At 47.3% G+C, this 16,285-nt stretch overlaps 1 protein-coding gene across 5 annotated transcripts in view; it reads left to right on the top strand.

Moving 5' to 3' along the window:
- Arid3b (AT-rich interaction domain 3B) overlaps positions 1-16,285 on the top strand; it is a 47,624-nt gene that overhangs the window by 21,751 nt on the left and 9,588 nt on the right. For all 5 annotated transcript variants that reach the window (XM_006243171.3, XM_039081878.2, XM_039081877.2 and 2 more), the window contains 2 exons: positions 5,640-5,711; positions 5,864-5,936. In XM_006243171.3, the coding sequence (XP_006243233.1) occupies positions 5,640-5,711; positions 5,864-5,936 (145 nt within the window). The remainder of the gene's footprint in view (positions 1-5,639; positions 5,712-5,863; positions 5,937-16,285) is intronic.

The raw sequence follows: 16,285 nt of genomic DNA, 5'->3' as shown, positions 1-16,285 counted from the left end.
GCTGTAACTGGTAAGACCCTGTTTCAAAAAAAGAAAAAAAGCTAATGTAGAAAAAAAAATAATGCTTTTAAGAACACCATAGACAGGGGCTAGAGCCATGGCCTTGGCAGTTAATAACATTGGCTGTTCTTCCATAGACCAGAGTTTGATTCCCAGCACCCACATAGTAGCGAACAACCAGTTCTAGGGTATATGACAATCCTTTGTGACCTCCGGGGACACCAGGCATACGTGTGGTACACAGATATACATATAGGCAAAATACCCATACACATAAAGTAAAATTAAAAATCAATCTTTTAAAAAACTCAGACATAAATGGAATTTACTTTGTTTTGTTTCCTCCCACAGTGTTGGGAATTGAACAGGAGTGAGCACTACCATGAACTATATCCTTAGCACAAATATTATTTAAAGTTGTTTATCTCCTTCTACTATGCTTCACTTGGAGGCTTTGATCTGTCTTTTGGCTTTTTTCCCCTCAGAACCTCTTAGAAAGTCTAGTGTATCCTAGGAGATCAGCGTTCATGTATGAGTGACTAGAACAGGTAGAAAAGCTGCAAAGTGAAAGACACCCACAGCCTGGGTCCCTTAGGTGTCTGTACGTCCATCTATATAAAGTATTTCTCCAACAAAAGTAGTTTGTTAAAGTTACTCAGAATACTGACTTCATCCTCTTTTCATTTCAGAAATTGTCGGTTGCCTCCCCACTGTTCACAGTTCAGTTTAAATTTCCCCCTGGTATCCAAGGCATTTCACAGCCTGTTTCCACTTTAAACATTAGACTTGACATCCTCACATCCTCCTGCCAAGACGTGCCTTGTTTATCCCCTCCCCTGTGCTCATTTGAACTATAAATCCTCGAGGCTACTCTAACCTCCAGCTCTGAGCTTCAACCCTCTAACTCCCAAGTACTCATAGATGACTTGCTATATATGTATGGATGCCGTCTTGTTTTCTGGTTCCTTGGTAACCCTCCTGGTGGGGACCACTTTTGTTTAGAGAGCTTTTCCTCATCAGCCTGCCTTACCTGGGTTCTCAAGGAAATCTGGACTGATTGAATTTATCAGCACATTTTTGCTTCTCAAGAGAAAAAGTAAAGGCCACATGGTCTAACCCCACCTTGTGTGGGATTCCAAACCATGAGGTTCCGGATAGATAGTCATCTGGAACCAGGCATCTGCTTGCTGCCTAAGAAGGCTCTTTCCACTGCTGGGCAGATCTGTTAGAGGAAGGCCTTCATCCTCCCGGCCAGTTCTGCCCAGCTGCTGCCAGATTGCCGGCTAGAACTTAGAGCCTGGCCTTCTTCCACAGTCAACCTTTTAGATTTTCAAGGAATGATGTTCACTTTCCCCTGCTTTGTTGATCTGTTAGGACTGAGAAATTAGAGGTTCGGTGTTTTAATTTTGAATGGCAGTCATTTAAAACTGACTTGTTTTATTTTGAAACCTTTATATGTACATGTCACAGTATTAAGTGTCACATTCCTCTGGTCCCTTAAGAAGTGTAATCTCCTCTCCCTCCATTTCCCTCCCTCTGATCTCCTTTCTCCCTGTGGGAAAGAGGGTTACCCTATAATAGACGGGCTGTTTGGGAGGTAGAGGTAAAGGTTTCCCCTTTTGGTGTGCCTTGATAATTCCTAGGGCAAGAGAGGCCCATTTTCATTTGGCCAGATGAAGCCAGCGAGAAGACTCAGGATCAGACTACGGTTTAGCCATTCTGTAGACTGACTTTTCTCTCTGCTCCTTTCTCTCCTTGACATACTTAATTCCCCTGTGCAGAGCACAGTATGTGTTCTTTGCATCCCAGGGGGAGGTATCAGGTCAGCACCAAGCGAGCCAGGCAAACCCAGTTAGGAGCTGTGAGACCTACACGAGGCTTTTCAGTTCTTTGACCCATGTTTTCTCCAACTCAAACCGTTACCATATGTAGGATTAAGGAGGAAAAGTCATCTACAGATACTACAGAGCGCACGGCGATGCTAAGCTAGCTTCCTGCCCCTTTCTCTCCTCCCAGTCTTCTTTCACTACCTTTTTCAAGGCGTTTAAAGGCAAAATAGTTTGGTTCCCCTGGGGAAATGAGTTGAATGTTTGGCTATGGCAGCTAAAACTAGTCTTCGGTGGGTATTTGGAGACAAACTGTCAGTTTCCTGTGAGCTCCAGGTGAGATCAAAGATGTTAAAAGGGATTTCTGAAGTAAGAGGAGGCCTTAGAGGCTGTAAATGGCAATAAGTAACCATTGGCTACTGTTGACATCCACCCTTATTTCCCCTTGGCCCCAGTTCTGGGCTCTTTAATACTGCTGCCTGTGCCAGTGGCTTCAAAGCCTGTTCCTGGAGGCAGTGACTCTTCTCCTTACAAACCCCTCGTGATCACAGAGGTTGAGATGTTTCTTGGCAAGTGTTTTACACATTTTCTGTCTGCCTCTACTTCTCCATATTTTTTCCCACTGTTGCAGTCTGTCAAGGAGTGTGAGAACAAGCATGCCGAAAACTTTTTAGTCATGTCCACATCCTGGTGGTAGGTCAAGAAAACTTGAATTGCACAAGAAAGCTATTTATAGCATTCATTTATGGCATCCATTCGGAATTGTAAACAGAAGAACTGCAGTCAACCCTTTCATTGCAGGCAGAAGGGATGACAGACAGTGGGTCCCAGGGAAACTGACCATGTCTCTCAACGGCTATCAGTGCCATTGCACTGGGAGCCAGGGATACCCTAACGATGCTTAAGATTTGACATGAGCACGAGGTGATGGCCTAGAAGGGAAACTAGCAGCCTTCATGAAGAAACTGTCATCCCTGTTGGACTGTGATGTGGGCGGGCAGGATGCAGGATTAGTCTCACTATAGCTTAAAAAAAAAAAAAAAAAAAAAAAGCCTGTAAAGCTGAGTAAAGTTTAAGTGCCTCAAGATAAAATAATATGAGAGAGTTCTGCATAGGCTCCAACCAAATGTAATATTCTAAACTACGAACTTGACTGTTGCTGGGCAGTGTGGCACACTCTGTTAATCCCAGCACTTGGGAGACAGAGGTAGACAGACCTCTTGAGTTTGAGGCCAGCCTAGTCTCCAGAGCAAGTTCCAAGACAGATTTACCCAAAGAAACCCTGTCTTGAACACCCCCCCCCCCAATAAAGGGATATCCTTGCCTTGGAACCAGAGAAGGAAGACTCACATACATCCATACAACCTTTTTTGCCTTGCATTTAAAAAATAATAATAATAATAAAGTTCAGTGTCTCATTTCTGTCATGTGACAGTGCTCTGTGGTCCCTGGGTTTGAGATGTTTCTGGCTAAAACCCTGACACTGTAGCAAACATTGGTGTGCACTTTGTGGCGTTGTTCACAATTCTTCCTTCTCCTCCACACCCTCCACCCCATCCCCCATAGCTGACTCTTCTCTGGACCCAGCACATTCTAAGCTGTTTCCTACTTAATGGCTGTAGCCAATGCTTAGAATTCCTTGCAATTGGGGTAGAGCTGGAGAAAGTGGTGGAGACATGGTGGATACCAGCTCTCTCCCACCCTTTCCCTCCCCCCACCTCATCCCCAGTGCTTCTCTTTGCTGTCTGTGGGGCTCTGCTGGCACTTGGGTGTTTATTTTCACACATAGCCCTAAGGTGGCCACACTGGCATGCTTGTTCTCACACCCCTCCCCCACTGCTGAAAGCCCCACTCATTCAAGGTTGTGGATTAGGTCCTTTCCCTCCAACTGAGCGTGACACAGTGCCTGGGCCTTCGGAATGCCTGCAAGTTACTGTAAAATTAGCAAAAACCCAGAGTTCTCATCTTGGGGACTGATAAAGAATTCTCCTGTGAGCATCAGCCTCAGATCTCTAGCTGCAGAGTTGGAAATTGAGCTGCCACAGTAAACAGCTGACATAACAGAAGCACAGTGATCCCCCATTAAATGTCTTTCAGCCAATGGGAGCTCCCAGGATAATTGACTTTCCAGCAGGAATTACTGGCTAAACAAAATCATTGGGCATTAGGGCAACCTACTGAAACCCTTTGAAAGGGGTTCAGATGTAACTGTCTGGTTTTGCTGACCTGACAGACATAATTCATCTTGATTATTCATTGTGCTGGTTGCCACCAGATGACACTAGATTTCTGGTGACTATAATTACAGTGTGGGGTTGAATTTAACAACAGAAAAGAAAAAACAAAACCCCACAACGCTTCTGCTTGGTTATTGGCTTGGAAGGACACTGGTAACAGTGTCTCCCTCTGGGCCTGGTGTGTGCAATCCCTGACCAAGCACTTCCTTACACACATCGTTGACTAGATAAGCAGGAAAACAATTTGGTGTAGCCTGTTTCATTTCAACTGACATCGGGTCTCTTCTCTGTCAGACTTCCCTCATTCTCTGCTGTTGCTGCTGTGAGGAAGAAGTGGGTCTGCATCTGAGAAGGGAAAGCAGAGTGTGACCTCAAAATAGAGCTGAGTGATGCCTCTCCCTCCAGGCACTCACTCGCCCAGACCATCATTTCATGGTTTTAGAACAAGATCCCTGTGCAATCCAAAGGAAAGTCTCCCAGGAAGGCCCCACTCCTGATCCCCATGCCTTCCTCAAGCACTTCCATACTCCTGCTAGCCGAGTGTCATGCCTGTGTGTACCTGTGGTCTGGGAGAGAGCACAAGGGAGCGTGTGTCACAGGCTCAAGATAGAGTTGCCTCCACTAGGACAGGGTGAGCGGAGGAGGACCCTGGGAGATTTCATTCACACCTGCCCCTGGCACAGAGGAAGCTGGGCCATCTCTGTGGTAAATGCGCTTGTGTATTCGTTGAAGAGATTTTTAGTTCTAATAGCAAGATGATTATGTGGCAGGCAGTGTGCTATTATGCTGAGGTACAGAGAAGATAAGTACAATTGATTCTATCTACAGACATTCCTTTCTGATGAAGAGGACAAAATTCCAAAAGACTGAAATTCTGAAGTAGCAGCAGAGAGGGACTGCTTCTGGAATTGTCAATGCAGCTGGGGGCGGGGTAGGTCTCCTACAGAGGAGGAGCAAGCTACCTGGCTGAGTAAGGGATGTGAATAAGGCTCATCCCTCCCTCCCACCCAGCTGAGTGGCATTACTCTGATCTAACCAAAGCTTGGGTGTTTCGCTTGTATCCATTGTTTTCTTAATTCCCTAATGAAAATTAGCCTTTGGGCCTACTCTGCACCTCAGGCATAGTCAGGCATTCTCCTCAGCAGGCTTGGGGACACTACAGCTTGTGGCTCTTTTCCCTTTGCACTTTGACCACTCTCAGTGCAGTGCAGGGAACTGAGCTGAGCACCCACTGCTCAGTGAATGTGTCTCAGACGGTAGTGTCTTAGAAAGTCAGCTGAGCTGGGGGTTCTCGGGACCCTGGGCTTTGGGTCCTTCTCAGCATTAGCAAGCATGAATAATATCCATCCTTGCCAAGAAAGGGAGAAGATCCTTTAAAACCCACCACAGGCCCAGCCACACACCATATTTTGGAACTATCCTCAAAAGCAAAGCTGGAGGGTAGTGGAGCGTCTTGACTAGGCCTTTCTAGTGGGCAGCAGGTGAGTGGGTGTGCTGAGGGTTGTGCTGTCCCCTGAATGAAGGTCTCGCCTTCCACTCCCTCCCTGACAATGCTGTCTGTGTTTGTCTCCTTCAGAATGGTGCTTTGGCCTGGAGTGACGATGCTGATGGAGGCCGGGGAAGAGAGATCTCTCGAGATTTCGCCAAGGTCTGTAATGTCTTGAGCTTTAGATGGAAGCAGCCCTGCGGTGGGCTGTCTTCCCACACACCACGTGACTCAGATACCTGTAGGCACTTGGGATGGCACCCAGAGCGGGATGGGATGTTTCATTGTGTTTTCTCTTGGGGTCCGGCCTGCAGCTGTATGAACTGGACGGCGATCCTGAAAGGAAAGAATTTCTGGATGACCTCTTCATCTTCATGCAGAAGAGAGGTACGTGTGGTGACTGCTATGTCACTGTTAACCCATCTTCCTTGTCCAAGAGTTACTGAAATAATTGGCAACCAGATTGAAGGAAGCAGAGAGGTCCTTAGCAAAAGATGGATTTAGTTCTGCCTTATTTTTGTCTGTTTTCTAATTAACTGATCTCTGGAGACATTTCAAATCCAAATGTTTTTATTGTAGCCTTATAGCTGCCTCAAATTTCATTTAAATCAGCATGTGGCATGTACTGTTGGTGTAGGTAGTCCCATGTGGACAGAGAAAGGTAAGTAGAAACATAGGGAACCCCTCAGGTTATTCTGGAGAACGTGAAATGTTCCATGAAGAGGCATGGCCAGCGTTATCTATTGGATGTCTTTGACATAGTTGAAATATTCCTGCAGGTTTACTGCCCAGTATGTAGACACCCATTCATAATCCACTTCTCAGTTCTTTGTCCTGCTTATCCTCCACCCTACCCCTACAGCTGGCTCCACGTCGTGACTGAGTCTTGAGCCCAATGACTCAGTTTCCTGGCTTTATCCTGTCATAGCAATGGGTTCACCAGCTAGGTCAGGCCTCAGGAAGCATGGCGGGAACTTCAGTCACTCAATGAGGAGACCCATAGCAGTTTATGTAGCTCCACCTTCATCACCCTCGGGGTAGAGCCACTGGAGCCACTGGGTCCCACCAGACCCCTTCCCTAGTACCCTGCTAATACCTGATCATCCCTTGAGGTCTGTCAGTAACTTAAGATCTGGGAAGGGTGTTGCTGCTGCTGCTGTTGGTGCTGTTGCTGCTGCTGTTGCTGCTGCTGCTGTTGGTGCTGTTGCTGTTGTTGCTGTTGCTGTTGTTGTTGCTGTTGCTGCTGCTGCTGTTGGTGCTGCTGCTGTTGTTGCTGTTGGTGCTGTTGCTGCTGTTGGTGCTGTTGCTGCTGCTGTTGGTGCTGTTGCTGTTGTTGGTGCTGCTGCTGTTGGTGCTGTTGCTGCTGCTGTTGGTGCTGTTGCTGTTGGTGCTGTTGCTGCTGCTGTTGCTGCTGCTGTTGCTGCTGCTGTTGGTGCTGTTGCTGCTGCTGTTGGTGCTGTTGCTGCTGCTGTTGGTGCTGCTGTTGTTGTTTTTGTTGGCTGAGCTACCTCTCCTGTTTGCTTGCTCCCTCTCTCTCTTTCTCTTATTCTCCCGCTTTCTTTCCTCTTCTCCCCACCCCTGACTCTCCACCCCTTCTCCCCTTTTCCTCCTCCTTTTTTCAAAAGCCTTATGCCTTCATGACAGTGAGTATCACTCTGGTTTTCTTTAAAAGGCAACAGAAAGATTGGAGGCTTTGTTCCTCTGTCTCCCAGCCTAGCAGAGCAGTATAAGCAGCCCTAATTAGTTTACTCCTCCAGCAGTTATCTGGAGCTGGTGTGTGAGTGAAAAACAAAAATACAGCCCTGGAAGATAATGTGACTGGCAGCAGGGAGACTCTATGCCCTAAGAGAGAGAAATCCACTTAATACTTTGGTCTCGCCTTCCAATTGCCTTTTAATTATTTACAAGCTCCTCCTGCCCAGCTGGTGCAAAGCCAGGCGCTGATCCCGTCTCAGAGGGGCTGCCATAGCAGTACAGGTTTTAATCAGTGGTGGGGCCCCTGCTTTATTTTTCTACTTTATTGTTTTTCTCTCTTCCCAGAAGAATCTTAAAAAGAAAACGTAAGCTAGATCAGCCTAGTGATGAGTGAGGATGGGTGGCTGTGTCCTCCTCTATGTTTCCTGGAGGACAGTCACTTTGTCACACCTCTATCTCTGAGCCAGGCTGGTCAGTGCTCAGGGTGTCTGCTGTCTGCATCCTGTTGGTTCTCTTGACTCTCTTGCCCTGTCGCTGGCTCAGCTGCCTGGACTGCTGTAGATCTTCCTTTCCATAACAGAACTGTACTTAGGGCAGTGGCACGGCTGTCCTGGGGCTGTCCCAAGAGAGGAAACTTTACTGAATCTCGAGCTTGTTAGTTAGTCTAAGGCAGATTTTCTTGGCCTTAGCAGCTGTCGACGTTAGGGACTGGATTATCCTTTTTTATAGAAGTACACTTGCACACTGTAGAACATTAGCAGTAGGATGGCCTCTTCCCAGTGAATGCCATAGCAGTGCTCAGTCATGATAACCAAAAATGTCTCTAGAAGCCAGGTGTAGGCCTGTGGGGACAAACTGCCCTCTAGAAAGAGCCACACTGTCTTTTCGTGGAAAAGAGTAAGTAGAAAGTTTTCTGTGCAAGAAAAAAATAAATAAATAAAATAAATAAATAAAAATGGCCTCCATGGAAATCATATTCCATGGTTGGGGATTGGCTTTTGTCAGGTAGTGTCTCAAGCTCCCCTCCCAGCTCCTGCTTTAGAGCGTGGAAGTGAGCTCTAGGAGCCCACGCTATGTGGAGCACAGAGAGAGCCGCTGAGGCAGACCCAGGACCTCCTTCATGGAGCACTCTTGGCTCCTAGCATAACTTAGAGTGTGGTTCTGGTGACCTGGGAAGCAGGTTACACTTTTGATTGTGTGAAGCAGGCTGTCTCTGTTCTTATGTTACTCTTCAGAGTGAGATATAGGGCATTCAAGGTGTAGGCCTCCTTAGTCGGGAGCCCTGCAGCAAGTCAGCTGCTGCTTCCCGCCACCAGCACATTCGAAGGATGAGAAGGTGATTCCACAGGACCTCCTGTACAAACCTGAATTTAAAAGTCCTGGTGATGCCCACCTGGCCTGGGAGCTGGCGGGCAGTTTCCATATAGCAGGCACCTCAGAGGAAGTGGACGGGAATCTGGGAGAGGCAGTACACAGCAGGCTGCCTCAAATGACTGCAGCTGCAGGTGATAAAAACGGCCATCATTGGGAAGGGGCACAGGTTGTAACTGCTGCTTTGTGCTGTCTCCGGCCTGTTAACACATTTGGGTGAATTAACTGCAACAGATGGGCCTTTCAGCCTTTGGCCTTTAGTTTCTAGGCTGAACTTCCCTGGTGGCCCCTCCCCTCCTGATAGGTCAGTCTGCCAGTAGAGGAGCCTAAGATCACAGTAGGCTGAGCTCCTGCTGGCCTAAGGAAATGAGGCCCTCAGAGACGGAAAAGGCCGGGGATTGTGCAAAGCCAGGCAAACACCCATCCTTCTCCACCATCTTGAGCAAAGCCCTCTCCTTGGCCACGCCTTCCTTATCTGTAAGATATTGAAGGTTCACTTAGTCAGCATGGAACTTTCTGTGTTCTGCTTCCATGGCAACTCTGCTAAAGTTCCCTGCAGACCATGTCTACCCCTGGGGAGAAACAACAAGAAGAGAAGTCCTGTTAGCCGGTCTCTAGCAAAATAATTCTACAAAACCACCCAGAGATTCTCTAAGACCAAGTGTCTCTTCCCTCTTTTTGCTAAATAACACCTTCTTCTTTTGCAGACTGAAACCAAGCTGAATGACACACATTGTGTTGCATCCAGAGTCTCTTATCCTAACACGTTGTCTCAGAATAATGCTTAGGTTTTAGAGCTCTGGTATCCTTTTTAGGTGCACATATATTCAGGGGTGTGTGTGTGTGTGTGTGTGTGTGTTGTGAAAAATAAAGCCAAACCCATGTAAATAAAATCGTGTACTAATTTAACTCACTGGGTGATTTCTGAGCTTCTGTTCCCTTACACGGTTAGTTTTCCAGTGCCCAAGGGGAGGGGCCGGGTGGATGTAGTTGTATCTTCACAGATAGGAAGGAAGAAAAGCTCGCCCTGAGAGGAAATTAAATAGGATGCTCTGGTGGTGGTGGTGGTGCGATTTTATAGTTATCGTTAATATTATCCCAGATACTTTGCAGAACATTTTCAATCTATTGAGTGATCTTTTCCTACCAAGAGCTCCGGTTCTGTGGGGTGGAAGAGTTAGAATGTGACAATGAGTGACAATGAAGAATCAGCCCCTAGGTTAGGAGACTTACCTAACCAGAGAGCAGACTCCTCATCAGTCTCCTCAGTCTCCTCAGTCCTCGGCCGGCGTTCTCTCCTCCTTCTTGCACTGTCTTTGAGAGACTGTTCCTAACACCAGCAGCCTCGTGGTGGCTCGGTCTGCTTTTAAAGATATATGCAAGCCCTGTCCCTCCTGTAGCATAGGATACCCATTCCACTGGCCTCTGTATAGCACAGGATTTGCTTAACTCGGGATAGAACTTTGCATACAAGGGGAAATACTCACATCTAGGCCGTCTGTGTCTCTTGGAAGGACAGATGTGACAGCTCAACAGTGGGAAGTAGGCTGCTATTTGCTGAGGCAGGACGAGGCAGTGGACTTAGGAAAAACACCCAGAGCACCCGCTAGCAAGTGACTCTTTCTTGGCTCTCATCCCTGCCCCCACCCTTCACAATGCCAGGGTAAGCAACTGTATGGTCACAAGGAAGACCTTACTTAACGATCTGCCCTCCCACCAGTTCTGTCCAGGCTGGCAACTGCCCCTGCTTTTCCCCAGTGGATTGTTAGATCTGTTTTTGATGTGCATATACAAAGAATTTACTGTGGGAAAAAGGCTTGGTCTGCCTCAAAGTGCAATTTGAGTGTTTTTCCTTCTGTTGTGTGCTTATCTATCCATCTCAGGCAAGGAAGTGTTGCTGACATATATTGCTTTGCCTTTTGGTGGAGGTGGTTTCTCCTGTGCCCAGGACACCGCTTCTTTTCTTTTTTTTTTTAGTTCTTTTTTTTTCGGAGCTGGGGACCGAACCCAGGGCCTTGCGCTTCCTAGGTAAGCGCTCTACCACTGAGCTAAATCCCCAGCCCAGGACACCGCTTCTAATAGACTAAGATGTTTGTCAGATGAAATGGGTTTGGGAGCTTTATCTTCAAAGTTTATCCGCCAGTGAGTGCTTGAAATTCAAATCAGGGTTAGTCTTCCAGTTAGATCCTTTTCTCTCCCCCAGGTGATCCAGCTGCTGCTGCTGCTAAGTACACTGGTTTTCCTCCTTCCATCTCTAATTGTCATTCAATACCCTGTAACCACCCAGCCATCCATGATAATGGAAAAGGGAGTCTGGTCCCGTCCCATCCGTTGCCCCCCCCCCCCCCCCCCCCCCCGAGCTGGGGACCGAACCCAGGGCCTTGCGCTTCCTAGGCATAATGTACAATTATTTTAAATGCCTCACTTTTATTAAATTCACCCGTTTCCCCTTCAAAATCTTGCATAAGTGATTAAGCACAGTAATTAAGTTATTTCTAGTCTTCTGTCCCCTTGCCGCAGTGTTGAGGCAGCACCTTAAGGGCTGGCCTATGGAAAGGCTCAACTAAGGTTTTGGCCCACTTACACCATTAGGTGAGGACTAGGAGGTTTTGCCACAGGTGGCAGAGGAAGCAGATAGCCATGTATGTCCCGGCCTGGCTACTATCTTTCTCCTCTGAACTTTGGCAAAACATGATCCACTAAGAAGCAGGACCACAGCCTACCTCCTCGAACTTTGCTAACCTTTGAACTCAGGGATCTGTGCATGCTGAGCTGACACTCTGATGTAAAATAAGAGGGGGTATGGTCACAGTCAAGACTTCATTGATAACCACAGCAGAATCTAAGATTATCTAAAGCAAACCCAAGGTGGAGTATCAGAAAAGACTCATTTCAAATTAGCTTCCTGGTTGTAAAGCCTCCAGAATCTTACCCATTGCCAATTACTGTAAATGGGAATGATGAATCTTGTCTCAATCAGATGACATGATATATAACATACATACACACAGTCATAAGAATGGAGTGCGGCTGGCATACCCAGGACAGTTCTAATAGACCTAATGTGGAGCAGAAGCCGGACACAGATTATGTTATGGATGGCTCCGTTTTTATAAAGTTCAAGAAAATATACATCAGAATGATGGACACCTGGTGTGGGGTGGGAGGGTGAATGTTACTGGGAGGGAAGGGCTTTGAGGGAACATTCTGACATTGGAAATATGTTATTCTGACCTGAGGGTTAATTCCACCCGTGCTTGTTGAAAATCCTCTGTCTAGTCAAGTTAGTTAGTGTACTACATCCCATGTAAGTCACATATCCGTGCTGCAGGCAGTTGAGGCAGAGGGCTTAAGAACCCTTGTCATTCTGATAATGGGATATTGGTATGCCTTTATGGCAGACTGCTGCTACCTGCCAGACACTGCTACCCAGGCTTCTGTTAGGAGATACACTCTACATAAACAAGTCAGGGGAAGAAATCACCAGCTAGTTTCCTTCCTGTTCCTGAGGAGCTGGGCAAGGATTAATATACAGAGGGATGGTGTGGATGTCAGCTTGCCTGCCTGCCTGCCTGCCTGCCTGCCTGCCCGCCCGCCCACACGCACACATCCCTGGTCTTATATGGATTTTAACTCTTCCAGACTCCCTGGTTGATTGTCTCATTTGGACTATGGGCATGATTAATGACCTTTTTTAAAGCCAGGAAAAAAAGCAGCAAGGGTCCCCAGCAGGGCCACCCCCTAGGTCCTAGGCACTCACCCTGGGCCAGTAGACAGGAAAGCACCTTTGAGTTCTTTGCTCAGATTGTTGCTGGTCTTCATTGCAGCAGGCCATTCTCTGTGATGGCAAGGGCAGGGCTTCCCCTCAGCGTCTCCTAGATGCCCATTTTTTGTCTAGAGGCAGGGGAGTTGTCTCTTTTGCCTTTCCCCCTATCTGGCTACATCTGCATCACCTGAGTGATACAGAAGGTACCACTTGGGGGGCGGGGGGGGGGCAGCTTCTGCCGTATCTACCCTGGGAGCTGTTGATGACAGCTCTAGCCTGTTAGTGCTAGTGTCCGGCAGCATTTCCACCAACAAGGGTTAAAGCCCCAGGAGGCTCAGAGGCTTTGCTTGGGTCCCCAGCCCTCATAAAAGCCTTTTTACATTGTCCCTGGGGCTGCCTCAGGCTCCCTGGCTGAAATCTGATAAGGGCCCTCTTTGTTGCAACTGTCAGTCTCCTTTATTGAGGAGGGAACTAGAGACCAGTGGCATTTCTTGGGGTACAGATAAGGCCCTGGATTCCTGTCAGAGTTAGCATGATTAATTACCCTGAATCCTAGCCCTTGCTTTGATAGCAGTGACTGACAGTCTGCAGGCTTCCCTGTCAGGTGCCCCCACGTACACACACCCTTCCCTGTTGGAGTAGAGATCCTCCCCTGCAGGGCTATCACAGTGACCCACAGAGTTCTTTATCAGGCTGTTGCCTCCTTGCTGCTCTGCTGTTACTTTTGCCCCTCTCAAGCAAAGAGCCTACTTGCCACAGAGGAGGATCTAACAAAGCCAGAGCCCCTTTCCCCTCCTCAAAAGTCTGGGGAGGTGGCCATTGGCTTTGGACTCGAACTTCATAGACTGGATCTTAAGCCTCACAGTAGTCCTTCAAAAGAAAAGATTCCCAATCATCCATTTTCAAGATAACTTGCCAATACCAGTCCCTAATTTAGTAATTCAGACAGCTCCCAAAAACCAAGCCCCCCACCCACCCACAGTAATAAGCTGCTGTCTCCCGTGTATACACACCCTGGCATCAGCACAGTGTCCTAACAGACTTCCTCTGTCTTCATAGTAGCATCTCCTTTGGACAAGGGAAACAGCTTCCAGGTCCACTCAGTACAAAGCAAACTGCCGAGAGACCAGCCTGAGGAGTCCAGTTGGTTCTTCTATTTGTCAGGAAAACCCAAGGCAAGGCAGGTTTTTGAGTCTGGTTTATCTGGATAATGTAAGAAAAGCATACTGTGTTTCTGAGGGTGCTCAGGGGCCAGCCTGCTCTGGAAGCCATCTTAACACTCTAACAGAAGGCTAGCCTCAAACCAAACAGACAGTACCAGTCTCTTGTATCAGGAACCTCCTCTAGAGCCTAGGGTGCATGAGCAGTAGGGGGCTGTAGTGAGGGGAAGCAGAACCGAAGCTGCGGCGTCTGATGTGAGTAGATGTTGCCAGTGGTGTCTGCTCTCCCTGTAGGGAGCTGGTTAAGTTCCTGGGGAGGGTACAGCCTTCACTTCAAGTACTGCTCTGGCCTTTCTTCTCTGATCTGGTTTTCTTCCCTAAGTAGTTTGCAGACTCATACGTGAGCATTCCCTGACTAGAGATCACAGTTCCTGCATCTGCAGTCCTGTTTGTTTGCTTTTGTAGACCTCCAGTGGCCAGAGCCTAGCCTAGTAGCTACTTCAGGTGAACATGGAAATTGTTTGAGAATTTCATACTGCAGAGGGAGCGTGAACCACAGTAGCATTTGTCATGGTTTGTGTCCACACCTCATTTTCAGTCAGAAAACAGGATAAGCCAGGTGGTGGTGGAAAATGCCTTTAATCCCAGCACTCGGGGGAGGCAGAGGCAGATGGATCTCTGTGGGTTCAAGGCCAGCCTGGTCTATAGATCAAGTTCCAGAACAGCCTGGGCTAGATAGAGAAACCCTCCCAGAAAAACAACAAAAACAAAACCAGGATGAACAGCCTGGCCCCTTCATCTTGTACACCTGGCTTGCCTCCAAATGAATTATGACCATTTCAAAAGGTAGACTGCAGTATTTCTGTTGGAAGTTGTATTACCATTGAAGTAGTCCAGAAGAAAATAGTGCCATTGAGACATGGTGATCTGAGAGATGTCTGGTCCTCCACAGACCTTCTGAAGAACAGTAGTCCCTGACTGGTAAGCCCACTATGCTGGCTAAATGCTCAGCTACAGGTGACCTGTATATTCCACACCCTTCTACTTCTCTCTGACTATACGTTCCCTTCCCACTCCTCCCACTGATGGAGTAACAGTTGCTCTGCCTCACCAAGACCCTTCCTCTGTGTCCACTCTTCTGTTAGCCTCCCTACTGGGAGCTTGCTCATTCTAAGCTTCTGTTCCTCGGGCTCTTCAGTAGTGAGATCCGAATGGTCCATGACAGAACTTGAGAAAGGACAGTTTGTTCAGGACTGTCACCATTAGACATTTAGAGCTAGGGATGGATCTAATTGAGTGGTTCTCATGTTGCCCCAGGCTGGCTTATGTGGTAGAAAATGAACTCCAGATCCTCCTGTCTCTGCTTCCCAAGTACTGGGACCACAGCAATTTAGCCACAATAATATTAGTGTATGAAGGGAAAAATAGTCCTTGTTTTTATAGAGCTAACGGTTCTGGGAAGCCATGTGAACAGATAGGAAACAATGAGAGTAGTTTGCTGAATTTGGAAGGGTAGCACAGGAATCCTGAGAGGGGAGAGGGGAAGAATCTATGTGAACTGGAGTAGTTAGAAAGTTCTCCCTGTGGGCAGCAGATCCTGAAAAACAGACAGCGTGGAGAGTGGAATGGAGACAAGTATTCCAGATCTAAGAAGAGGTAGCTGGGATCTATGGGAAAGAGACCATTTTTCATGGAGCATTCATGAATGTGAGTCATGTGACCTAGTCATGTCTGCTGGGACAAGCAGTGAGGCTTTGTGGGCTTTTAAATACACAGATGAAATACCTAGGAAAAGTAGGTGATCTGACTGCAGTGTGCACACCATAAGTGTGATCCAGGCCGCTACAGGCAAGCCAACACAGATGAAAAAGGAAAAGTGCTTGTGAGGGGTTCCTCCGAGGAAGAGACACCAGGACTTCCTCACAGCCTGAGAGAGGCTGATGAGAACAGCCATGGCTGATCCAGGAGCTCCTGCCTAACTCCTAAGGACTGTGGTCTTGTTGGGAGGACAAAAGAGGAGAGGGGGCGTGAAGCAAGTAAAGGAAGTGAAGGTGCGGTCAGCATGCACATTTCTGACTTGGAAGTGGACAGGTTACCCATGTGAAGATGCCTTGGAAGCTTCTGGAGGAAAGAAAGTGGTACCAGCCCTAACCACAACTTCACCATCTAAGGCATTTTGTCGTGGTAGGAATGGGTTCATTATTCAGAGCAGCACAGAAAGACAGTGGTCAACATGGAATGTAGGTCAGTAGTCTAGTATTTTCTATATTAATTTGTTTGGGTTTTCTTTATCTTTTTATTTATTTAGAGACAGTGGTCTGTGTAGCAGAAACTAGCCTTGAACTTGAGATTTCTCAGAACCTGGGGTTAGAAGCATATGCCATTGTCTTTGGGTTACCCATGCATTTTTTTTTAAGATATATTTATTTATTTTATGTATATGAGTAGACTGTCGCTGTCATCAGACACTCCAGAAGTGGACATTGAATTCCATTACAGATGGTTGTGAGTCACCATGTGGTTGCTGGGAATTGAACTCAGGACCTGTGGAAGAGCAATCAGTGCTCTTAACTACTGAGCCATCTCTCCAGCCCTACCTATGCATTTTTAAACCTAATTCCATGACCCTTTGTCAAAGAGCTCAGAAAACAGCTGGTGAAGACAAAGGTCTTGAAACTCAATAGTCTCCTTCTGCCCGAATGAAAGCGCTCTGGTCTTAGCAGGGCAGAATCCCTGTGCCTGTG

This window comes from Rattus norvegicus, chromosome 8, assembly GCF_036323735.1.
Source record: "Rattus norvegicus strain BN/NHsdMcwi chromosome 8, GRCr8, whole genome shotgun sequence".
NCBI classification, from domain to species: Eukaryota; Metazoa; Chordata; class Mammalia; order Rodentia; family Muridae; genus Rattus; species Rattus norvegicus.
Note: the sequence above shows the minus strand (reverse complement) of the source record. Positions and strands in the feature narration are given on the sequence as shown.